The sequence below is a fragment of the Heliconius melpomene genome, chromosome 13, assembly GCF_056956725.1.
Source record: "Heliconius melpomene rosina isolate 202511_hmr_F chromosome 13, ASM5695672v1, whole genome shotgun sequence".
Lineage (NCBI taxonomy): Eukaryota > Metazoa > Arthropoda > Insecta > Lepidoptera > Nymphalidae > Heliconius > Heliconius melpomene.
Window position 1 is genome coordinate 14971832 of NC_140401.1, and position 27421 is coordinate 14999252.

General features: G+C 31.4%; 1 protein-coding gene across 5 annotated transcripts in view; it reads right to left on the bottom strand.

Moving 5' to 3' along the window:
• Sox102F (transcription factor Sox102F) overlaps positions 1–27421 on the bottom strand; it is a 235113-nt gene that overhangs the window by 57448 nt on the left and 150244 nt on the right. For all 5 annotated transcript variants that reach the window (XM_085195736.1, XM_085195738.1, XM_085195734.1 and 2 more), the window contains one exon: positions 6175–6702. In XM_085195736.1, coding sequence (XP_085051862.1) covers positions 6175–6698 — 524 coding nt within the window. In that variant the 5' untranslated portion in view covers positions 6699–6702. The remainder of the gene's footprint in view (positions 1–6174; positions 6703–27421) is intronic.

The window sequence follows — 27421 nt, forward strand, 5'->3', positions numbered from 1 at the left end:
GTCATTTTTTTATGTTTCTCCATTCAAAAAGAGAATAAACAAATATAATAGGACTACCTATTGTATAGAGGCATAAGAATGTTCTATATCAATTTAAATTTTAAAATAATATATCTATGGCAAATGAAATAATTGCTGCGTTTCCGCTGCTGTAATTAAGGCTAATTGTACGTTACAGGCTTTGATATTTAATGATCAAAAATCAATCACGCCTAACGCGCTGGCTCTATGGCCAGTTTGTTATATAACTATATTATAATGAACGCAATATTTTCCATGTATTACCTAATTTTAATTCAAAGAACTTTAATTAAAATTTAAAAAACGTTATACTTTCTCTTAATGAGATTTTTTTTTAATAAATATGTAATTGTGTTTTTTTTAGATAAAGGGAACTTAGTGTTAAGTCTACATTTCGTTCTCCACTTTCCGGCCAATCCTCGCTTTGTCTTCCTAACAAAGCAATTAAATGAAAATGCTCTCGAATCTTAGCGATCATTACAAGTACCTATATATTTTTTGAATAAAATGGAACATTTATTTATTTATTTAAAAAATGTAAATAAAAATCGCTAAAATCATAAAATGTCGAGCTTGAAGTGGCATATAAAATACTTCACGAGTACGCTACTATGGTTCTGTCACAATAAAATTCACGCTTTAACAAACAAAGAATAAAGCTATACAAAAACAACCTAGATTTCTACATATCTTAAAATGTACAAATACTAAAATGAGTCTTAGAATTAAGAATTAAGCCATAGACAGTATATTAAAATTATGAATAATTTGAACAAAAAAAATGGTAAACAAAGCATTTTACTATATTACTTAGCAAAATATTTTACAGCGTAAATACAGAAAAAAGTCTCCTTCTTCTTCTTCTTCTTCAAAAAAGTAACTATTATTATTATCTAAGGTCGATAACGGTCTCGATAAAAACTAATTAGATATAAGAGGTAGTGAGTGCTGGAGTGATTGCAAAAACAGCAGGATAAGACAATTCAGCTTTGTGGGCACCGCGGTATTTCAATCACGGGCTATGGACCGGCGAGATGCCATTATATATTGCATGGGAAAGTATTTACATGAAAGTTGTTTAGGAAAAGTATGGAACTGGTATTTATGGGATGGGTTTTTCTATGGTAGAAAACAATAGATAGAATGTTGCTTGTTGGCGATGGTTGCGAGTTCGAATTCTAAATTTCAAATTTAACCATAAATTAGGAAAAATAAAACATACATGTGCATACAGGTAAACAATAAGAAATAAACGACAAGGTCTCGTGATAAGTGTTGATATTTTGTCACTGTTTACTAATATCTATTATAAAGCTAAGATTTGTATTAGTTAAGCAAACATATATCAGTAAATAGTACTGATTCGAATTAAAAAGTTATTTTTATTTGGGCACTAGGACGAACTGCAGGAAAAGCTAGTCGTTTAGCCAAACATTTTGACTTAAAGCAGACAAAAGTACTTGTTCACATCACTCGTACTAGGTTAAAAAATTAACTTATTATTTTTTTTTTCTCCTGTTTCGCTATATACCGCACATAGAAGGAAAGCCAGAGGGAACCTAGGAACCTAGTTAAGACACTCCACGTTATTCATATTATCATAGTCTTGTCAACATCTTAACTCACAATTTATCACGTCCCATACATACACTACCAACACGAATAATTAAAATAAAACAGCCATAAGTCATATTCAATAAGCATAAACGTCTCTTTAAATAGACAATTCAGTTTAACAACATGGTATTGTTAGAGTTCGTGGCAAATCTTTGCGAGGCGACTTTGTCCTCTTCAGGAATACAAAGAAGCATTGTCGGTGGGCCTTGTCGATTGTTTGCGTATGACATATATTTTATTAGATATTTAATTTGTTTGACGTAAGCTTGGGATGGTGGATTGAAATAAATGTTTGCGTTTTATTTTATTATTGTTGGAAGTTACCTACTCGTGGAATAAGTAAGTATCTATATGATAAACAACAGATGTCGTAATATGGTGCGGATTTCATTGAATGATTCATGATGGTTTTAGATTGAAATTGTATTAGATTTTAATTTTTTTGTATTAGATTGTATTAGATTTAATTTTTTTTTAGTTTTACGCTGTATCTCGCACATAGCAAGGTAGACAGAGGGTAGGTACCTGGGAACCTAATGGCAAGACATTCCGTTCCATTCTCCAATTTCCGCCGAATTCTGGAAGCAGCATGCATGCATTAAATATTTTATCCCGACGAGTGGAATCACAAAAGTTGTTACGTATTAGCAGAAAATGAAGAGAACACCATTGCTTAGTGCCTTTATTCTCAACAATATAGCAACACTAAACAAAATAAAAAAAAAAGTCCTAATGTTTAAATCATCATACAAATGGCCGTAGGTGAATAATCAAGTAGAACAATCATAAATAACATATTCATATTAACTAATGTTACCTGCCTTCATAATTTGGAACATTTACATTGTGCTCTCGAAATATATATATCAATGTACAAATTACGTTCTACACCATTGTTGAGGTTTGGGCAAGCTTTATGTGGTGCAAGTGTCAAGCGTTTGAATGGAAATAATAAATTAAACATTTTTAATAATATTATTTTTAATTTGTGTAATTTATTCTGTGAATCCTACTTTATATGATTTATTTTGTAGGATCACTCGTTATATGAACAGAAATAGCTAAATATTTCAAAATAAAAATAATCAATTTTTAATCTTACTTCTTATAAAACTAAGATGTAAAGAAAATTTGGAGAAACTCCATCGTAATACAAAATCAAGGTAAACTTACAGTAACTATGCAAACTCTTGGGTTCTTTATAAAACTGTAAGTGATAACATCTAATATTTTTTTAAAGTTGATTTTATATTAATCTTAACATTAGCTACTAAAATTTTTCCTTATAATATTTTTTCCTAAAGCTTCCAAGTCATACCACACAGATCGACCACATCATAACGTAGATGGATTGTTTCCCATTAGACACTAACGTCTTAATCTACGGCGATTAGCACCGCGTTTAATTAGAGGATACCCGCGGGACAATGGGCGGTGGGCATACGCTTCATTGTCTTAGCTGAGTGATCTTCAAATTACGTTGTTTCTTTTGTGTTAGATACCGCTAGGTATGTCTATTATAAATGTGTAATTAACATTTATAATATAAATTAGTAATAATAAATGTTATATAAACAAGTAAAATAAAAAATATGCCTTTTTAAACAAACAAAAAAACAATGTACAAACAATAAGCAGTAACCACAACAACCGGCCCGACTATCTTTATCACAGAATTAATTATGATAATAACATAAACGATACGGCTATGTAAATACAAATATTGACATATATCTATTGACCCCGCCTTAACCCCTTGTATCACCTATTATTAGATTATTTCTAATTTTATTGTGAACTGGACCATTTATAAGAAAACCCTGATAAGATTAAATTTCTATACAATTCTCAATTTCAACTTCGTTCTTATAGTTCAATTTATACTGGCGATCAAGGTTTTGTAAAGATCGTGAGTTAATCGTATATATTTCTTATACTATGTGTATAATATAATGTTAGTATTATACTTTGTTATTGTAATGAAAATATTTCCTATTATTAAAACTGTTGTTATATTTCTTTCTATTTTCCACTTATTCTCCACAATTTAGAAGGTAAGCAGAGTATTTAGATTTACAAAGGTTTACTTAAGGTAATTCTTTTGTAAATAAGTTTCAAGTATTTATGTATAAAACATTAAATTTTAAAGCACTACTGTTAAAGACTACGTAATCGCAGTTTTAATCAACAGCTAGGAGCTATAACTTCCAAGTGGCCGCGGTGTTTGTAACAAAAATTTTATGCGTCATTAAACGACCAATTAAAAAAGAGAATTGTAAGTAAGTTCATAGAGAACAATGTAGGTGTTTCTTAGAATATACTTTATATGTTATATGTTTTTTTTATATTAAAGTTACCGACGTTATAATAACGGATAAACATTTTGCTCGAGGTAACATCAAAACGTCTATAAACAAGTTTTATTCTATTATCTATTATTTTTTGTATTTTATTATTTATTCATTTCTTCGACCATTGGTGTAGAGATACAAGCATCATGCAACAAAACAAGCAACTGTAAACGCGACGGTTGAGGGTTCGATTCCTACTAGGGGGATGGATTATTATTATTTGGTGGAAAATAACGGAAATTAATATTATTACTATTTACTAGACTAACGTTACTAGAACGAGGGAATGAAAATATTAATATTAATACGAAAATATTAATTTCATCGACGGGAATCGAAGCCACGATCTATAGCATTTAGTCGCCTACTTGTGCCCCTGCGCCAAGACTGGCGTCTAAAAATGTTATATATAATTAAAATTTCAGAAAGTAAAAGTCCTGATTCTATAAAGAATAATATTAACCATTAAAAAACAACACACGACTTAACCACGTCGACAAACACGTAAATCACTTGCAACCATTTAACGCGGCGCTAAACGCTTTTATAGAGTCCTGCGGTGGTCTTTACATTGTCTTTAATGGATCATAATACGGCCAATTAAATAGAAAACGGCTAAGACCGAATAGAGAAGCACCATTTATTTTGGTTCGTTCGCGACAGTAAAACTTAAGTAATTAAAACGGTACTAATGTTAGTGCACATCGTTATAATTATGTGATGACTTTTAGTATGGTAGGACACTGTAAATTATATTTTTACTTAGTAAAATACTGAATGGACATTTTTTTAAATGTTATTTTTAAATATTTCTTGTATCTTGTTTATAAGTAGATAGGTTCTAATGATACAGTAGGTATCTATTTCTTTATGTTTTATTTATATATTTTTTATTATTTATTATTTTTGACTGGGTATTTTAAAGATATTATATCTAATATCTTTGTAAGAGATATTATACATAAAAAAAAAGTTCGTTAGAAAGTTAGGAGTCAATCTAGGTTCCCTTTGCCTACCGTGTTATGTACAGGTGCAGCTAAAACGTAATAATAATGATAAATCAATAGAGTAATATGAAATTCCAACATAATATCCAGTGCACATAAAGTTTCTTATTAGTAATTAGTAATTTTTAATACATCATCGTACGCAAGGTAATCACATTTTTCATTAACGTCGGTAAGGCTTTCAACTTTGAATCTATTAAGTTTTATAACTTGAAGTTTGTTTAAAGTTTATATGGCTATTAACTATTTTAGTTATTAATAACTTAGATATTAGTCTTTCTTGTTTACTTAACTTTTCGATAATGGGTTCGAGTCCCAGTCTAGACAAACAGAAGAAAGCTTCAATTTAATAAATATATTATATATATTTTTGCTTAGGTAACAGAATAACATTGATTTATCTCCAATGTCACGCATAATATAATTCATTATCTTCATAATAATGATTTCCGTATCGTCTCATAAACAATTTGAAACAAAATACTTGATTAATACAACACATATATATATGTATGTGGGAAATTACCAACAACTTGACCAAAGATTATCATAACAATACGTTTGTATGAATAAAGATATATGTAATAATTTTATTGTTTTGTTCATATGATATCAGTTATCCATATATTGCAATAAAATAGAAGGACGCATATATTTTGATATTATTTTAAATAAAATTAATATTTTATTTAAAATAATATCGTGTTTATTGAAATATGGTTATATGTATTGTACGTAACAAATGTGAGTTCAAATTCATATAGCTATAGGACTATTATTTTCATTTAAAATAGGTAAGTAATATAAGCAATCGTCTCAGTCTGGTCAAATAAAGAGCACTGTTACCGAAGTTGGTTAAGTTCCAGCGTAAAAAAGGAAACAAAAAATATTATAATAGTAAACATTATATTTTTATGAAATTTAGGATTTAGTAAGAAAATTAATCAATCATAAATTCTCACTAATTCCCAAATTTTATAAAAAGGAATTTAGGATTTTAAAATGTTTAAGTATTCAAATAAATATTTTATGTGAAACCAGCAGCAAACACCTATATACTTTAATTTGCCTTATTTATATCTACAATTTTTAATTTACCTTTATTTCCAAGAGACGAAGGTTCAAATCCCGCTACGTTCAAATTTTAATGTTTTCTAAAAAAGCATTGTACTACTTACTTATTCTGCTTAACTGGAGTAGTAGACGGCGTGGGCCTCTTCTCTTCTTTAATAGTACTGTTATTCATTTTCGACGTCAGTCGTTTCAAAACATCATCCATGGACCGCTTGTGAGGCGGCGCGAGCGACAACGCACTATTATGGTTCAGCAATGAATTATTATTATTGCATAACCCAAGTACTTTCGCCTCAGCTCCAGGGCTACTGCATTCTGAGGATCCACGTCTCCTCGCCTGAAGATCGTTCACCTGGTGAAGACTTAGGAAACTCGATGGTACTAGTAAATTGTTTGTCATGTCTATTTGTGTATCGAATCGTTGCTTCTTGCTCGGCTGTTCGTCCTCGTATTCCTCTTCGCTTATCGAAGTCCTTGGTGAGGAGCTGGGTGAGAATTTGTAAAAACGCTCGTTCTCGTCGGACTCGTGGTTGTCCGAGAACTCGTGGGTGGTACCGGCTTCCGGCTTGTCTGTGTCGGCGGCACCGTCTTGCAATTTGGAGGGTGGCGATTTTCTTTTAGATGACATGTTTCTGTAAGGAAACGTGAATGTTTAGTTTAAATTGTTTTTTTTTTATAAATAAAAATAATATATATGTATTTAAATTTTTATTGATATTTTGTTTCTTAATTTGAAGTAAAATTTTGCACACAAAAAAAGTTTTAATAGCTTTTGCAATATCACACATAAGTACATTTTAATGAACTTCTAACTGAAACTTCTTTATATTAGTATATCTATAGGTATTTAATATACCTACACGTAAGACTAAGCGAATTACTAGGTATCTCCTACTAATTTTATCAAGCTAGTTAACAAACACAAATATATCAGATCAGTATCGCAGGACGTCTGTTTGTCACCAACTCCCGAGAACTCGCTTCGTTAAAGCATCTAATTGGGCTTTACTAATTGTGCTAATTGCTTCTCCTTTGGACTTAAGGTGTCCGTTGCTAGTACGTGGTAAGGTAAGATGAATTTGATGGTAAAACACATAAATTAAGGTAAATAATAGGTTTTTATTACAAATACGTTTAGAAAATTTTATGAGCAAAGAAAAATTGGTATACAATTTTTTTAACAAAATTAATAGGAGTAACCTTTTATTCATTTTGTTTAGTTAGGTATATACACGGTAAAAATTAAACAGACTAGCTATCCCAATCCCAAATTCTTCTCGCATGTAGGGGAGAGCGGGGCCAAAAGTTCCGATTTTTTTTTAACCTCAAATATTGCTACGAATACTTGATTTTAGTATTTATACAATATAATCAAATTCAACTTACATATCTAGACTTGCAATTAAAACAGTAATTTGGGGTATTCTTTGTAAGACTTTTTTATTATGATTTTTTTTATGACTGAAGTCGGAAAGTAACAACTTACCCCGACTTGGGGCAAGTTGTTAACAGACCGGGGTAAATTGTTACCATATTTTTAAAGCTATTATTTGCAAAATAAAAAACAATAAATAATCGAACAAAGCCTGTTTATTTAAGGAATAATCAACAGTATCATTAATAATCACCAGGCGCAAAATCAAATCTTTTTTAACCGACTTCTGTAAGAAAAGGAGATTATCAATTTGACTGTTTCTTTTTTTTATGTATGTTACTTCATAACTTTTGATTAGGTGAACCGATTTTGATGATTTTTTTTTGTTTGAAAGGTGAAGCTTTCCGAATAGTCCCATTTTTTTTTGGTCCATGTCTGACAATGGTATCTATGAGAAAATCACATAAGTCTTAAATTTGCATTAGGTATGTGCGCGACAAATAGACGAATAACTCCATGTCGCGCCAACCGATTTTGATGATTCTTTTTTTATTTGAAAGAATACACTTCAAGGATAATTTAGTGAAAGTTTGGTTAGGTTCCGATTATGGGATCCGGTGAAAATTTAGAAAGTTTGGTAAAAAATTGATTATACTGTAATAGTCACAAGCAAAAACTTTTTAAATTGATGTCAGAGGTGAGATTCCTGATCGTTGCATTTCTTTTCAACCAACCTCAAAAAAGAAGTTTTCCTTTTTAACCGACTTCAAAAAAGGGAGAGGTTCCTATTTCGCCCGAATATTTTTTATTTATTTTCTTCACAAAAATAATACCTAATTGAGTCAAGTTTTACATATCACAACAGATGCCACTCGTTAACAACCACTACCACCACAACCAACACTCGTTTAAGCAGTATCCTTCTAAGGTTACTTACACTTAAAATCGTAAAAAGAATTAATTTTGAACAAAAAAATAACCGAACCGAAACACAACGGAACTAAAAAGTAAAAGATAATCTTACATAAAATAAAACTTATTTTGATTTTGTTAAACCAAAATAATAAACAAAAATTTTATACCTGTAGGTTTTCGCACTTAATATGTATATGTAATTCTTTGGTAACAGTCTTTCTACATCCGCTGCTTTTTGCATCAACTCATATGACACATAACCTCGAGTTGATTTCCGAGCATAAGTCCGCATGTAACTAAATTACAATATTTTTTAGTATGAAAAATTACAATATTTACATCCCATTATTGGTACAAATGAATCGGCGAAAGTTTTTCGTTACAACAACAGGTCACAACATGCCCCAAAAAAAGGGAACAAAAATTAAATATAAATAAGATATAGAAAACATAAATAATTTACAAATAATGTTCCGAAGTAGTAGGTAATATAATGTAAAAAAAACACTAACATACTCGAGGCTAATCGTTAAAATTTGTGAGATAGACCAAAAATTTGAAATGCAAAAATATTTACAATCGTGCACCAACGACACCCGTGTGCTATTCCATTGGTTTCGGGTGCCACAGGATTGTTCAATATGCTGGCCATGGGTGCGCTATCACATTTCATTTCACTATATGTTTACTAAATATTCCTATCACTTTTCCCCGCGAAATTATTTCCATCGGAACAACTTACCTCGGTAACTTTTAGCCCCGCTCTCCCCTACTTAAAATAACAAAATATGACCCAAAAACCAACGTTTTATATATATAAAAAGTATATACCATGCATATACACATGTACGTCTGTATATACAACCACATACCCCCAATCAATACATAAGGGGTTCTCGATCGTCTTATTGAATGTATCAACAAATGAATGTCTTGTTGAGACACTGTCTGGCGTCCTTTGATGTCTGTTTGTTTACTCTGCCTTAATTAGGCTACGAATTTCAAGTTATTTCATTATCAGGTCTTCTGCTTACTTTGACTTCGACCTAAGGATCACAATTTTACAATCATTACAACTCTTCTATACCTACTTCTATACTTAATTTTAAGCTGAACAGTTTGTTTAGTTGAACTAGATAATCTCAGGAACTGCTGGTTTAAATTCTTTTTCTTCAGAACAATCCGTTTATAGAGGGGATAGGCTATATTATATTACGTTGATATTTTTCATGTAAATCTATTCGTGATGCAGAATTACCTCAAAAAACTGACCCAAAAACTACTACAGTTAGTGTAAACCTAATTATTAGTTATCTAATTATTAATATTAGCTAAAACAATATTATTATTATATCGATAATAAATATGCTACATTCCATTTTCTAGAAAATTAGAGCAAAAACGGTCAAACGTTAAAGAAAATCAATGACTTGGGGTGTTACACCGCCCTTAATATAATAAAGTGCCGTTAGCACAGTGACACTAGAAATTGTGTTATTGCCCGTCTGACAGAGGGATGCTAAATATTGAAGGAGACTTATTGGAAATGGAAAATTTTTAAGAAAAGCTTCTTTTAATTCCAATTTTACAATTAGTAACGTATTCTAATAAGAATGGGAAAGAACAATTAATAAAATATCTTATCAATTTTATCTTACTAATATCAATTTAAATATGAAAGTTGTTCCGCAAAATCTATTGACCTTACAGTTGACAAAATAAGACTTGGGCTACAATTAATGTAAATATTTTGTATAATAAACGAAGCCGCGTGTAAGTCATTAGTCATGAAATAAAAATATAAATAACTAAATTTATAAACATTATTATTGATATAAAATTTTTGTTATAGTTCATTATTAAGCATAATATTAAAAATTAATTTAAAAATTAATTATTAAAAATTATGCTTTATATACAAAGTAAGGATTTCCAAAACAATAACTCAATAAATACCGGAAAGATTTTGAATTATAATCTAAAAATAAAATAAAAATAAAATAAACAACTACCTTGCATCTGACAATATCAATCTGGAAATACATTGAAATAGATTTACTGTTATAATTGTATTCGCTCCCTTGATAGTGTTCTGGTTGTACCAACTTTATAAATTTCTTGATAAACGAAAATAAACCTTATTTTATTGGATTAAAGTGTTCAAAATAGCAGCACGTTTAATGTTCCTAACTATTAATTTCCTTCCTATTACAGACACAATGACATCACGCAGTGGCGGGAACAATATGGCGATTTGGCGCGAATATTGTTAAGTCAATTTCGTTCGGATACTGACAAATAAATAATTTCGATTACATTTTTCATTTATATTTGTTTATTTATATGATGTTTTTATTATATTTTGTATTTTTTTTTATTTATTATGCACTTTTATAAGGTATATTTTATTTTAGTGATGTGTTGTATACTGCATTGGATAATTTTGCATTTTATATAAAATGCAATACAGAACTATTATTTTGTAATTACTATTTATATTGTATACTTATTTTGTGTACTATACTATAGTTATATCTAGATACTTCGAAAATCGTAAAGAACGGAAGATATGTAAGGACAAAGTCGTATTTTTTTAATAATATTTTTTGTATTAATTACTTAGACATCTGCCGTTTACCAGCCAGCATTTAGATTTGTTTATTAATTTAAAATTTATTCCTGCATATAAACTATTACTAAATAAAAACGTATTTCTCTTCTTCTGTACATAGTTATGTCAATCATGATAGAGGAAACTGAGATTCTTGTAAATTTTGTAATTTTAGATACAATCGTACTACTACTATATGAGTTGTGTTGAGTTTATCAACGTCCCCCTTTTTTTCTGACCTCAAAACGAAAATCGGGAGTCAAATCTACTACCATCAGGTACCCACTTTTACTAGAATATCATTACGAGCCATACATATTTGTGACATTTTTTGATGATATACTAAAAACACTAGGGTAGCGTTCAATAGGGCACAGCTGATTTCAATTTGTGAGGGGAGCATTGGGCGGGAAACAATGACGTTAGCAAATTGACGATAAATTGTTTTGTTAAACCAACCGCTAACCCTTTGCGACGTGTTGGAAAAATCGCTTTTTAAATACTGTATATTACTTGCTTGCCCGCTTCGACGTTTAGTATGGAAATTAAATGGTTATTGGGGATATATGATTTTAAATGGTTATTTGGTTTTTGATTTTATTAAATAAAAGATAATTTATTTGTATACATGATTTTTTTATCTTACTTATGTCAGAAGGTAAATGTCTTTAGGTAAGCCAAAACACGAAGATGTTATCCTTTTACCAACTTAGACCTACAAAATTTAAAGTAGCTTAAATAAACAAAAAAAAATGAATATTATTTGCAATATAAACATGAGTCAGATCTGAATCCGCAACCACTGCATTTAAATTAATATTTTCCACAACAGTGTTGCCATTTAACTTTAACCTACTAGTTATTACATTTCGATACGCTGAGCCTAGATTAGCACAAAATGTCTCAATTTCTAGATGTTCTGAGTTAATCAAGAGGATAGATAGACTAATTTATATATTAACATGCGCATCCGTTTAGGAATTAGCCTGAGATGGACTGGACCAAGGCAGTCCCTATTAGTTGAAGGAAATTGCCGACGCCCTGTCTTAAATAACTCTCAAGTCTAACTTGGGTATCGATCTTACGTTATTAAGTTAGTGTTTGTACACTGATAACGGTGAGTTGATGTGGAATTGTTTACGCACGATTGCAAATCTAGTGTTTTTTATTTCAAGGCATTGCGTGCTAAGTGGCGGAACTAAACGCCGTGCTTTGTCTTGTTAACACAGCGAATAAGGAGCCATGTATTTAAAATATACACTTTAATTTCTTAATATAAAATAGTAGTAGCATTGTATTCATTTCGTATACCTAATGTTACTATTTTTATATTTTGTACGTCCTTAATGTATAAAAAACATGAAACCTATCTAATTAGACTCCTTAGTATAATTGTTAGGTTATTATATAAAAAGTAATTATCAACAAAACTATTTTCATGAAAAACTCACAAAACAAGCTTTTGAATGAAAATAAAGACGTTCAATCCTCCATGCCTTTTGATTACAGTAAGAGAAAGAAAATAAATACAAAAAAATATATAAAAAGTAAATAATATTAAATGGAAAGTACGAGACCGTTCCGCTCATACAATGAGAAATAAAAATTTATTAGAAATATTGTGAAGCGTTCTTAATCCAATGACGAATGCGAATTTTTTCCGTTTCCTTAGAAAAAGCGGAGTATTTTTCCTCTTGGACCAGTAACTGAATTATTCTTTTCTATAATAAGTTTATTCACAATAACGGAATAAATTTTCCAAGCGTTCCGTGTAAATAGGATTTCAAGGTGGCATTTTCTTATTTTATTTTCGATTCGCTATCGTTAATGTCTACTGCCAATTTAGATTTGTTTACGCGTTTGTATAAGATTTTTCCATGTTATGTTTCTTTTGTGTTTTAAATAACAATTTGTTTTCAATGTGTATTTTCTCATTTATATGGGTATTTCTGCGTTACCTCCATAATATTATATTTTCACATGTCGGTATGTATTTTCATGAAATATTAATATGGAAAAATTTAAAGATTTCTTTATTTTGAAGTCTATAAGAGTAAGTGTTTTTAGAAATTGTTTATTTGTTCAGTTGATTTTATAGCTATTGGTTCAAATTCCACTTGGAAAAAATAAAAGTAAATAAAATGTGATAGATACCATCCTAAACATGAATCCTATGGCAAATGCAATGTAAAATCAAACCCACTACTTCACTATAAACAATAACAGAGAAACTTAGGCAAATGTCTTTAACGTTATGATTTTAAAAATATCCGTTGCGAATTTTTTTATATGCTAGGTATAGCTATTTATACTCAATAATAATTATTATAAGGATTTTTTCCTTAAAAATATATATAGGTAGTTTATAAATATTATAAGTAATTGTAACTTCTAATCACATCTAGTGTAATCAGCATCTTTGTGTCAAAGATTTTCTTGTGCCCGACAATAGGGAAAATTACCCATCGAGCACGCGACCAAGTGACGCTACAATATATGGAAATGGCTTACAATATTTATAAATAAATAAATAAAAATAAATGTTCAATATTAAAAAAGTGTTTGTTTTCGTATACAATTCGACATATAAAATGTTACTTATGATTACGATAATGTAGTTTTTGAATCCTAATACGTACCTAGAAGTCAGTCTCAGCTTTTAACAGAATGGTAATAAAATTCCTTTATGTAGCTACTTACAATTTTTGTTTTCAAGCTGGCTTTCCTACACATCCAATTATGTGTTAAGTGAATGGAAATTTTAAATTTTTCCGTCCCCCTAATGTGAATCGAACCCGCAACCATTGTGTTATAGTCACGCGTTTGTGCCTTTGCGCTACGATGGCTTATAGAAATATAATAATACATCTATTTCTATAACAACTGTACAAGTGTACACCCTTGCCAAGTACGAGACATTATGATTACGTCACAAACAATGTCAAAGGAACAATGCCCAATTTCCTGGGAAAATTACCCAACCGGGAAAATTACAGGAATATTGTAGGTACCTTCTTTTGGTGAAATATAGTATCTAGATTTTATTTATTTTATTATTCTACTTTATACTTACATTTAAATATTTTTATTTTGGATCTCTATTTTAAAAAAAAAACGTAATGATAAGGGACTCTGTTACAATTCTAAAATTTATAATTATTATGTATAGAGTGGATTCGATGCTGGAAGTAAACGCCGTACGTTTATTGAGCCCTGGAAATCCCTTTAAGCAGGAAATCAAATTTACAACCATTGCGGTGGGTCTAGAAATATTGCTCAACCGCGCCATACTGTAATATTTTCCATAGTTTTTTATTTGTAAAGGTTCAAATCCCCAACAATGAAATTATGTCAGAATCTTAGGTTATATTTCTTAGATTTATTCACATATCTTAAAGATCTCAAGATAGTGTTGCCTTAACATAAACATCTAAATATAGCGAGTAGGCATACTTTAATTTGTTCATTTGTCCCAGGACTGACCTAAGAACTAAGACAATGGACTCATCAAGCTCGCATCGCTGGAGATAAGTTCGAATAGAATATTTACTAATTGTTACCTAAATTTTATTTTATATAAATATAAAATCCATTTTAATACTTTATTTTGCTTTTGATGCTGCTATAGTTAGGAGATGCCCGAGTGTACATGGTTCGAATTGCCCTCTGAAAAATATAAATATTATTTTATCTTTTTCATTTCTACAAAGACGTTATAATATAAGGGTTTCATTTAACCCTAATCGGTCTAAAAAAAATATTTTCATGATTGTACTAAGACAATCAGAAGCATAGATAATTCATAATTATCAAATTTGCTACCAATGAAAAGTTCCATCAAAATTAATATAATATTTTACGAACAAAAATCCGTTGTTATATAAAGATGGTATATTTGTATAGAATAATATGAAAGTCAGTAGAAAGTTCGTTTTCCCTCTGCCAGTGACCTAAGGATGCGACACAATGCACTCATCAAGCCCTCTTGTTTAGGATAATCGCTGAGTCTCCGAATATGCCATAATTGTTTTGTCTACATCTTACATTCATGTTGATGAATGCGGATTTTTACGGAAACAATACGTAGAAGTTACGTCACATACCTAACTTGTTGTCGTTTTTTATTCTTCATCTTCTATAGAATAGTTGTACGAGTGATACTTAGTTTTAAATATTTTTTTTCTTCTCCATGCACTCCTTCCCTATGTGCAGTTTTGTCATACATAAACTAATATAGCGACTATAATTTTAGCTTTTACACTCATTCAACGAGGTCTTAAAGTAGGATTTTATATAAAAATAATATAGTAAGGGTAAAGTAATATGTTTAAATATTAAAAGAGCTTAAAATATGAAGTTTTCTATTCAGTTACGATGGGAGATTTTTGAATAAAAATTATTGTGAAACAAATGCAATCCACTTAGAAAGTGCACAAAACACTTCTGAATGAAACAGTGGAAATAAAAATGGCGGGCTCATAGTTGAGCATGAAAATACAAGTAAGTACCCGCGTTCGAGTCAAGATGCCACTACATTTCCGCACAGTTGCCCGCAAAGGAAAGCTTTCGATAGAGAAATTTCGTTCCGAGCGGCACTTGAGGAATTTTCTCGATCTGACGCAAGAAACCACAAAGTACCTATATGCCGAATGATAACCTGGTGAAGGTAGCCCTTGCCAGTTATTCCAATCGTTTAAAAGATCAAGAGCAGTCTCTATCTCCATGTATCATTAAATACGTCTCATTGTTTACAATAAGGCCGATCCCCTCCGCGAGCTGTCGTCAGTAAAGCAAACAAGTGCACATCCTTTGACAGAGCAACACAAACAATTGTCCAAATCATAAACAATGGTGTACATCGCAAATATTATCCGCGCCCCGCTCAAAGTATCCCCATGTATAATGAACCATTCATACTGCCAAACAGACTCCAACCAACCATATGCAATAATTCTATACGTACGAGCGGTATCCTCTAAAGCGCTAACTCTCCGTTCTGTTACAAAGCAAATTAAACTGAAATAGACGATACTAAAATCCAAAATTAAATGAATGTCTTCATAGATATAAATCCTCGAGTGACTGACAAAGAACAGAAGCGATTTCACGACATCAAAGTGGAACACGACATATTACGCTTCAAAATAAACACCAGAATAAATACATCGAAATGTTTGCCCCGAAATAATCGGCAATGGGGTGATCATATTCTAAATTATCCGGTAACCGAGGGTAGTTTCGCAAACCCTTTTGATAGTGAGGATTAATTTGCTGTTTGTGCATAGCTTGTCTCTGCGCCGGGATTGCAATTAATAAACACTAATAGGTTACATCGGGAGTTGCTTCCATCGTTTTATTCTCCACCTATCACCACAGTTGAAGGTACGTCACGTGTTTAATAACGGACGTTGAAATTCTCGTTTAAAAATGGAAGCCTGTAATTTGCACATAAAACACATCCTAATGGCGTCGTACGTGATCACTTATTCGGTGGACTCACAAAGCGAGGCATCTTTATCTGAAAGCAGACTTCGATTTAAATACATTATTCTTGTAATAACAGAACCGGACGGAGGGATCCATTGAAGTCGTAGAATACATTATTTTAATTCATACCACCTCTTTGTGACCCATCACGAAATTAATGGATTCAAAGCCTTCTCTTCCGTTCGACAAAGAATAATTTGCTAAGTAAATGAACGGGCAGACAATCCTGTTACGATCCCGAGTTTTGTTTCGATGGGAGATTAAAGAGTAGCGAATCTGTGAAAGGTGCCCTTTTCAATCACAGCCTTTGTGAGTGTTATCTCTGTTAATTTGGGAGGTCAATGAATGAAGTACACAATACCATCTCATTTAACTGTATTATTCATGTCTGTTCTGATTTATTTGATCGCAGCGCCGGCAGAGGTTGTTTTTTGCGTTCATCTGTTCAGACAGTCCGCTGGTAATCCCTCAAGTTATATTAAGATGCATTTAGCGGAGAAGCAATAATCTAAATTGAAATATGTTGTCCGAGATGCAAGATGCCGTCTCAATTCCGTATTCATTGGGAGCGGGAGAATGGGAAGCTACACAAAATTATTGTCAAATCTCAGGGGCGTTCCGAACGACGATCCCTCGAACGAGAGTTACTAAACTTACTGTGCTCAGTTATTTCAAGATAAGTCTTTGTTAATTATTATATTTCATTTTGTATTGTAAAGAATTTGTAAAGTTAAAATACTGTAAAGAATTAGTTACGATCATAGTTGATCTTTGTGTATGAATAGAATTGCTAAAAATTATAATAATTAAATGAAAACATTTTAATATATAAAACGATCGTTACATCTAGAACTATATATATTTCTAGAATTTATGACAACAAAAACTAAAACATATATCTAAAACCAATTCCTCAATAAATAGAATGTCCAAACATTTCTAACATCTGTCGATACTGTGTTTAAGATGAAGTTGAGAATCATCGAGGCGACCCCGGTCGTCGGTCACTTACAGTTACGTAACGTCCCTAACTTACTACACTGCCGCATTACTCTACGAACCTTTGTATCTTTGGGGGTCCTCTTTATATCGAATATTCCTTTATATTTCCTTAATATTAGTCGTAAATTCAAAATTATATTTAAAAAAATACATATTCTTAATATAGATTATAGATTTATTTCAAAACTAATTAAATAAAGGCATTTATTTCTAAAATATAGCCCTATGACTTTAAAACGGAACGGAAAGTAAGGAACGGAATGACGCATTACTATTTTGCCCAACAAACGCCTGAAATTTCTCAATTTAGATATTTCTCAACCCATCCATTATTCAAATTGTAATTATCATTATTATCCGATAACCAATAGGTAGCCATTCAAACAAAACAAATAAAGCTTACAATTAATGATATAATTATAATGATTAAACAGCGTAGGTCAGACATTTAAAATTCTTCATCCAAGGTGATAGCGAAGGATACTTTTTGTCGATTGTTTTTAGAAAATTCATACATTCGTATATCTAATAACAATTCTTATCTTAATAATTATGCAGGTATCGAGTTATTATTTTGTATTGATTACCTAATGTTTTTCTCTATAGCTTCTCGTTTTATCCTCCACAGCGTGGCAGAGTGAAGATGTTAAGTAAGACATTCCATTGCGCACTTTCCCACCCAATTGAGTTATTGTGTGTTGGGTAGCGTAAGTTAACACCGCACTTTGTTTTTTTAACTAGTTCCTCTGAGTGGGAATCGAACCCAAAACCATCGCATTTACAGTCAGATGTTACCCCATTGCTACCTACAACCTTCCTCACAGAGTTATATAATAATATCTGCTTAATTACAATCAAATTAAAATATTAAGCTTGAATAATTGTTCATGCTCACGTAAAATACAAAAAAAGCGATAATAGGTAATTATAAATTTAATAACTATAATTTTATTTGTTGTTGAAATCGTAGTGGCAAAGGGGCACAATGGCGTGACTGTAACACAACGGTTGTTAGTTCAATCCCCATTCGGGGGAATGAATTATAATTTATTAATAGCTCTGGCACCAAGACAAAAGCAAGGCGTTGAGCTCCACCAAAAAGTGAAAAGTGGGAAACAGCGTGCCTTAACACTCTCACCTTGCCATGCTTATAGCGGGATACAGCGTGAAGCGTGATATATTTGTTGCTTGTATAAAACCCAATAGTAACGTATAAACGTTGAATGTTTGTTCGGAATAATATCGAAAGCGGTATATATAATTCATAAGGTCGCCGGCAAAGCCACTAGGTAGTAAGTACCTTTGTGAATAATTTAGATGTCAGACACATATTATTTTTGCAAGGGCCGCGGTCTGCTCTCTTTACCCTGTAAAATATCATTCAAGGATGAGGATATTGTGGAAATCCTTTTGAATTTGAAGTTCTTCGATGCGGTTAACTTAGTTTGTGTTTGGATGTTATCATGGCGGATGTGAGAAGTGTTTGTAGATGCGATGGTCGTACGTTCGATTCCTATATGGAATAACGTTTAGATGTATTAAAAAATATTTGTAACATTTTTGTAGTGTTATTATACGCTTAGAAAAGAAGCGGTTGGGATCAAATTTTTACACGCTTTTTTAAAAAAATATTCTTCTAAAAAAATTTCAAAAATTATTTTAGTTTCATCGATTTAGTTAGACATAGTGCAAAGTTGAATCTAAACATTATTTCAAGACACAATTCAAATTAAAAAAAAACAATATGACTTAACACTAGATTTTATATTTCTAGCTATAATATATAAAAAACTAATATTAATAATATCAAACATAATAATATATACAAAATAGTTATCAAAACAAACGCTTTCATCAAATCAAAGCTTCACATCCATCTCTTGTTTACAAACTGACAATACCTCAATCTGCGAGCTCCAACTCAATTACTCTACATCTGAGCACAATCCCACGCCATTATTAACCCCTTCAAGGAGTTAAAATGACAATTTGCGGTTATTTGTCGTATCTACGGATAGGTAGAGTACGGTTGACGAGTTTTGGCCTACCTGAAGTTAAGATTTCGGAGCTTTCATTGCATTGGGAAAGAAAAATTCTATATTCAAATCTGAACAGCCATCACAGCTAGCTTCAAGGCGACCATTACTCGTCGTCCGTGCTATACTTACTTACTGCCTCGTTTTCGGTTAAATATCATAATGTTTTATACTAACTGTTGCGGTCTTTACAGTAATTGTCTCACAATGACTTTGTTTATAGCATTTGTTAATGTTTAAATTGTCGTTCTCACGCTGAAAGACGTGTTTTGCTAATAGGTTGAACAGTTTTGTGGGTTTTTGAATGATGGGCATATTCCTTTATCAGAAGATATTTTAGCTTTACGCTCTTTTACGCATTCATTAGTGTGGACAGAGAGATCCTAGTGATAAGATACTCTGTCCGTCACTATATTGTTTTAATAAATAAAATAGTGTTAATGTTATACGACTCTAACATCTCTCAGTAGAATAGTGAATTTAATAGCTGATTGAGGGGGATGTTAAAATTTCGTATTCATATCGGAAGATTCTAGGGTAAATCTTGACTTTAGCTTTGTACTGATTATAGACTCGATCGAATGTTAAGCTTTTTTTATTTTTCAGACTTAATTTTTGTTAGTATTTAAAACAATATTATATAAGTTTTTGTATATAAAAGAATAACAAAATGCATTATTTCTAAGCACAACCATTCTAAAGGGTTACACTAAAATCCAATCCGCCTCAATCACCGTCACCAAAACAATACTCGTACGTACAACACGTACACTCAACTAACGTTACGCAACTACGGAGTGCCAGTTATTAATTTTCTTGAACCGTACAGTAACATCTAGTTTACTATTCACGTAAAAGCACTATTCAAATCAAACAATGAACTAGTGACGTGTAATTTCGCAACTACCATAAATAAACCGTCGCCGGCACTGTGCTCAGAACAATAAGCTTTCGCTTAAAACTACCTTTAGTGAACCAAATCTATTCACTATTTACCTATAATACGCAAAATGCAACGAAAACACACGATTTTCATACATTATCTATGTTCTTGTCGTACGATTTGGACAGCAATGTTTTAATAAAGTTGTCTGGAGATAAGTCTTAACATAATTCACACTGACATTTGTTAATGTAACTTTATTATGAATTGAAGCTAATTTAAATTCATGAACGTATTATGTCAGTGATAGTTGTGCATTCAAATCTGTTGAGGGAATCATTCACCTGGCACTTGACGTCACTAAATGAATACTTATACAAAATTAGGTATAATTTAATTTTCGGCTACCCTGTAAAAATAACGAAGAAAAGTAATTAGAATAATAAATCAGCTTCACGCTGTATCCCGCACACAGCAAGTAGGGAACCCAGTGTTAAGACACTCCGTTTCTCATTTTCTGCCGAATTCTGGAGGCATTGCGTGTTAAGTGACAGAATTCAACGCCGCGCTTTGCCTCTACACCAGAACGAAGAAATGGAAATATATAAACGTAAATGAATATTTCACTTCCTCGAGTGGGGATCGAACTCACAACCATCGCGTTACAGTCACCCTTGCGCTTGCTTGCTGCGCCACGACGGTACAAATAATAAGAAAAAAATCTATTTCTACAATAGTCGCATATTAAAACGCCATTTCTCCTCTCTCCAAATCTCATATTATTAGCACAATATACTGTCTAATAAAGCAGCAGTGCCTGGTTCGGACTCAATAAAAGTGAGATGAAGTGGAATAATCGACTCGACAAACAAGAGGGCTCGACTCGACAGTCGACAGTGCGTCGCGATCCGTTGATAGTTGATACTATCCGATACATCCAATTAGAAATCTTGTGTACTTTTATATATCTATAGTTAAAATTTAATGTTATTTAAAACTTAATTGACCGAATATCCGTTATTATAAAAAACAATTATATTAAAGAATTGGCAAAAACGATTTTATTTCTTCTGAACCTTTGAATATAATAATTTCGTGACAGTCAACGGATACGTTTAATATCTAGAAATTATGATTTGTAAGATCACACACACCCAATTCTTTCTTTCGACATCAAAAAGAGATGTATTAATAAATATGTTTTCTGCTAACATTTCATTGCATTGATTAGTTCTCTTGTCACATCAAAGGGCCGAGGGGCCATTGTGTGACCTCTAATAATGATATTTCCATCAATTTTTCTATTCGTCTCGTTCATTCGCTTTAATGTTGTGAGAATGTTTGATGGCTTTACTTATGGTGTTTTTTTTATTACTTAAATAAGTATAGATTACGTTTATTTCGAAGCATGTTTCTCCAATTGTTGAGCTGGCAGAAGTACTCGTAATCTATTGAATAGATGCTCTCCAGAAACGGTTGGAGGGAATAGTTGTGATGTAATTTTCCCCTAAGCGACATTCGAATCTACGATCATGGTGCTCATTCTTATTTATCTTATTATCTATATTAATATGATAGACAATTAGTTTGCAGAGATAATAAACGTGTTAAATTTCTACGTTCATCACTTCCATCTCGTCTTTTATTTGAGTGGCGGAACAGACATCCACAGGCCTTTCCCACTGGTAGGATCGAACCCACCACTATCGCGATTACAGTTAGACACTACCCAGTGGGGTCATTTGGGGGCCATTTTGCTCTTTAAAGCAATATTATATTACACTACTACAATATTATATATTGGAGCAATAAAGAAAAATAAATAGAAGAAAAGAAAGAAAACAATGAAAAAAAGTGCATTCGCACGTTCTAACAAATGAAGCCAAAACACACGGGAGTCAAATTGAAGAACAGAATATTATTTATTTTTATGATGTCTTTTTTACCGAGTGATTTACTGTGGACAGTTCATTCTGCTTTTTTATTGCCAAAGTAAATCTTTTAACAATATTTGAGGTGGTTCACTTTGATGTTTGTTGGTGGTGGAGTGGGTTTTGTTTTCATTGTTTTTTTTTTTTACTTTTGACAGAATTCTAACCAAGATTTCTTTGCTTTATATGTTAGCTAAAACTTTATTAATTTGGATCAAACTTATGTTTTTTTTAACAACACTTAAATACGTAAAATAATACAATGAGAAAAAGAAAGAGTAAACAAAAAGATAGATAAAATTAATAAAAACGATATAGTCATATATTAAATTCATACTTATCCTGCATATTGCAGGGTAGACACCACGGCCTTAACAAAAAAATAAGAGTGTTTTTGTTACTATTAAGAATATGATATATCTTTTTGTTTATGCATTTACATGCACCCACAACCTATGATCGTAGTGGCTAATTACTATTTTTTTCTCGTCTCTCCATAAACAACTAATTATTTATATATAATATTTTATTTATTCCCAAACAAATATGATTTATATATGCAATTTAAAACATAAATTAATTTAAAAGCATTACACGAAAATTTACCTACTTAAACTAAAATCTAAAACTCTTCTTATAATAATAAAAAGCGATGACAATAATAATATAAAATTATTTTATAGTACAAATAGATCGAGCTGTTGGCACCGACTTCAGTGGAGACAAAGCGAGTGACAAATAAAATAAATGTAGGTATAGGCAATGAGAATGACATTATCTTGCGTTATAATATATGTGGGAGCTTATTGTTGATTATGTATTTTTTTATAGATTCACGCTCTATCCCGCTTATATGAGGGTAAGCAGAGGGAACCAAGCTGGGCAACGGAATGACGGAAGTCAGAAGTTAGCTACTAGCTAGGGTAAGAAAACCAAATAAATAATAAATAAATACGAAAAATATTAATATTGTGCTATAAAAATACAATAATAATTAATTATCTCGACTAAAAAATAATTATTTATTTAAATAACTATAATTTATACACAAAAATAGCACTTCTGATATTTTTTTATGAATAAACATGATAATATGTTTAAATTTATTATCAAAATTAAATAATCATTTGTGGGTACACTACGAAAACAAGGTATTACTGTATAGTAATTCGAAGTTGTAAATTTTATCTTACACTTGTTATACCTAATTAAATTAAAAAAAGCTACTTTCGCTGACTTTGATTTAGTATAATAAATATAAAATTCTAATTTATATTTATGTGAAATAAAAATTTCTCAATTTTAAATTCTATTTCAGTTATTTTATAAGTTTGAACCAATAAATTCGTCTCAACTTGTCACCTACGACGTCTGCACCAATAAGCTTTATATATAGAATCCAAACAAGAGAGTTTATTTATCCAAACATAAATAAAAGTTTTATTTTATTATCATTAAATTAAATTAGGCCATCTTGACGCGGCCGAGAAACACACTCGATAGTTGTGAGTTTCATTCTCCTAGCACGGCGTTAGGTTCCGCCACTTAAGACGCAATGTTTAGAATACATGCCGAGTGTTTTGGCACTATTTTTGAAGACAATAAAAAAACCTGTGCAAACGGATACTTCAGATTTTTCAAGATAACAGATAAATTTAATTGCAGGAAGCAGATGTTCCTATTATATTGTTTTTAAATATTAGAATCTAAGATTTTAAATGTGTTTGTCTAACTGTTAAAACTTCTGCGCTCGTGTTTATTGGGAATTATCATAACATTTGCACAATAATAGAAAATGGTAATTAAATTTAATATTTTTCAATTCATGTAAAAAATCGTATAAAGTAGGTACCTTAGTAGGTAGATACGTACTGTAGGTAGGTACCTTCGTATATATATTTTAAATAAATAATAAATAATATAAAAATAAGAAGACTTTTGAACTTTTCAAAACGACCTAAGTAAGTCCTACTAAATATATGTTGATACATTTTATCATTGTTTTTTTCTTAAACATTCACGCTTGTCTCTTAATTTCCTACAGAAATGAAATGTCAAAGGTTAATCGACATTGAAAGAAGGAAGTTATCATTTTGGTATTTTTATTTGGTATCGTCATGGCACAGTTAGTATACCTGACCACGTGGACGTGATATTCAAAGATTTAAAACAAAACTATTCATTTCTAAGGACAGTTGAAAAATAGGAGTGCAGCGTTAAGTTCCGCCACCTGGCACATAATGTCTATGAATTAATCGAAAATTAAGAAAACAATGAGTTAATTATATTAAACGCGGAAGAAATTCACGTGGAATTTAAAAATTGAGATAACTTCTTAATAACAAAATGAAGTCATAATAAAGTAAAAATAAATTTAGTAACGATAAGGAACAATGCTATACTGTAATATGTAACAGAAGCTTTATTAGCAAACAATGAGCATAATTAAGTGATGATATACTTATGTTAATTTCGATGGTAAAATAAGTATACATGAAATGAGTGTTTTTGACGATGTGGATCAGAGCGCCTAAACGGTTTCCGCAACCTCTTTTGCCTCGTTCTTTGTGATCTACCTACCTTTTTATACATGCTCTTTTTACGTAACCTTTCTCCAGTATTATTGATACTATGTCTTCATAGGTCAAATGAGGTCTCCCCATGCGTTTCTTACTCGTCTTTCACTCTTGCTTTATAAATCTGTTTGCTATTTTTCGTCACTACAAATCCTTATCAGATGACTTATCTATTAAACAAAACTGTGCCTTTATAGTAGGTTTTTACCTGTTATGCAGGAAATATCCTCGAACCACAATATTAGCTTTTACGTTATAAGTTACAATAATACAATTAAAATAACACAAGTATGTACTTATTGTCAAAATTATAAAGTAATTTAGGAGATCGTTGTACTATTTGTTGGTACTTTTATCTATAATTGCGCTAAGGAAATTATACATATAGAGACCTTTTGTGACACCTATCTAAATATATATAAATATCCACATTTAATATTACAAAACTTGCCCTGACCGTGATCAAGTGCGGATGCACATACAAAGATAACTCTAATAATACTATCTTATATAAATCGGGTCACATAGCAACAAAACATGTAAGCTATAAAAGATATATATATATATATATATATACAAATAAACAACGATATAAGACATACGTCTCAATTTTATCTCATAACCTAAATTATATCAGACACAATTCAATTGATAATAACAAACGAATTCGAAAACAATGGAACTGTGGAAGCATAAAAAACGTTTAATATTATCATTGGGTCAAGCAAATCGTATTTGACCCATATCATAGCCGTATAAATTGAGACATACGAGTATCTCTAGTCTGGTTCTCTTATCAGTCTTTTTTTTTTCAATTTTCGCGGACGAATTCTTTATCTTATGAAAACAATTCTAAATGCATTGTTGCTTTTATTATTTACAGTAAATAGATAGTGAAAATCATGCATCGATTTTGATTGCTTAAAATATAACCTTTTATCGCTGGGTGTGCAAAATTATCGTGCTATATGTTAGCTTAAATTGTACATTTCCTCGTTGTTTTGCTACAGTTTTAAATATTTATTTTCTATTATTTATTTGTAGCAAAAAATTGAAAGGATTGATGACAGGATTTGAACCTTACATCCCTTGGATATATTTTTAATGTATAAAAAAATATCAAGCCAGACGTGTGTGCAAAATGTGCTGCAAAATCAACTAGTTGTGGGTTCGATCTCCAGTCGAGAAAAGGAAATATTTATTTAAATTTATATTTTCGAGGCAAAGCACGGCGTTGAGATTCAACACTTAATGCCTCCAGAATTCGGTGGAAGAACGGAATGTCTTAACACGAGGTTCCCTCTGCCTACCCTGCTGCGTGCGGGATGCAGCGTGAAAGTGATTTTTTTTTTATAAATTAGTAAAAAATATAAAAAACTATAAAACCGTAGCTTTATCTAACTATAGATTATTTCACATCAACAACGTCCAAAACAAATCGTTACGTCCAAATACAAAACGATCCGAACACGTAACACGTACCTTCAAACTAGTCGAAGTGAATTCTTATAAGAACGGCGTTCCACAAAAGGCATTGTAAAGACAGCATTAGCCTCTTTGTCCACACCCATTCCAAGCACGTGTGTTTCCACTACCAACTACCGAGGAATTCCATCTTTTGTAGCTATTATTTGCATACCAACTGGTTCTTATACGATATTAATCAAAGGTTTTATTAGTGAACATCAAAGAATAAACACAATGGTAAGATCTCTTATAAGGTACCCTCAATAGCATTGTTACTTTTGTCAGAGGTTGATTTATGAGCGGCCACTGTTGTTAGACCACTCTGTATTGTGTTGTCAGTTTTTGTTTGGACCTCGCCGACATTGTACTACCCCTTGCCTCGTCCGGCCGATGCCGATGCCTTTATTCACATTGATCTGGCGCTGATGCTTCTAAGCGTTCAATGCTCTAAGCGTATGAGTCAGTTTGATGTTTGATGCGGATTTAGGACTGACTATATTCCATAAATTTATATATATTTAGAGATACTATTTCTTCCATTAATTACTATTATTTAAATTATTAAAGTAATTAGATATATTAACAATAATTCTTAATTGCTATAGTACTTTAGCATTATAAAAAAAATAACAAGATTTCAATTAACATCATATAGAAACCTACTATTTTTTACAAAAAAACATATTTCTAATAAGAATACCTACCAACCAAATATAAACAGAAAACACAATACCATTCTCTATAGAACCGACCACTGTAAATCAAAATATCAAAGCTATAACATTTTTTACCACGCCTCGCAACCCTTTGTTGGCGAAGTCCTTGACCGTCTCACATTGTCCATCACAAAGGAACGGCCGTGATTGAGCCTCAGTAATATTCACGAGTTGGTACATCCACTCTCTTCCGAATCATTACGTTCCACCACCTTTGTGCGTCCCCCCCTTTATTACACTACGCAACTCGCTTACATCTTCTTTAATAGATACAACGTTTGTAGTCTTCACATCTTGATTGGCTATAGCTTTTTTATCATAATTTACAATGTTTTCGTCATCTACACTAATG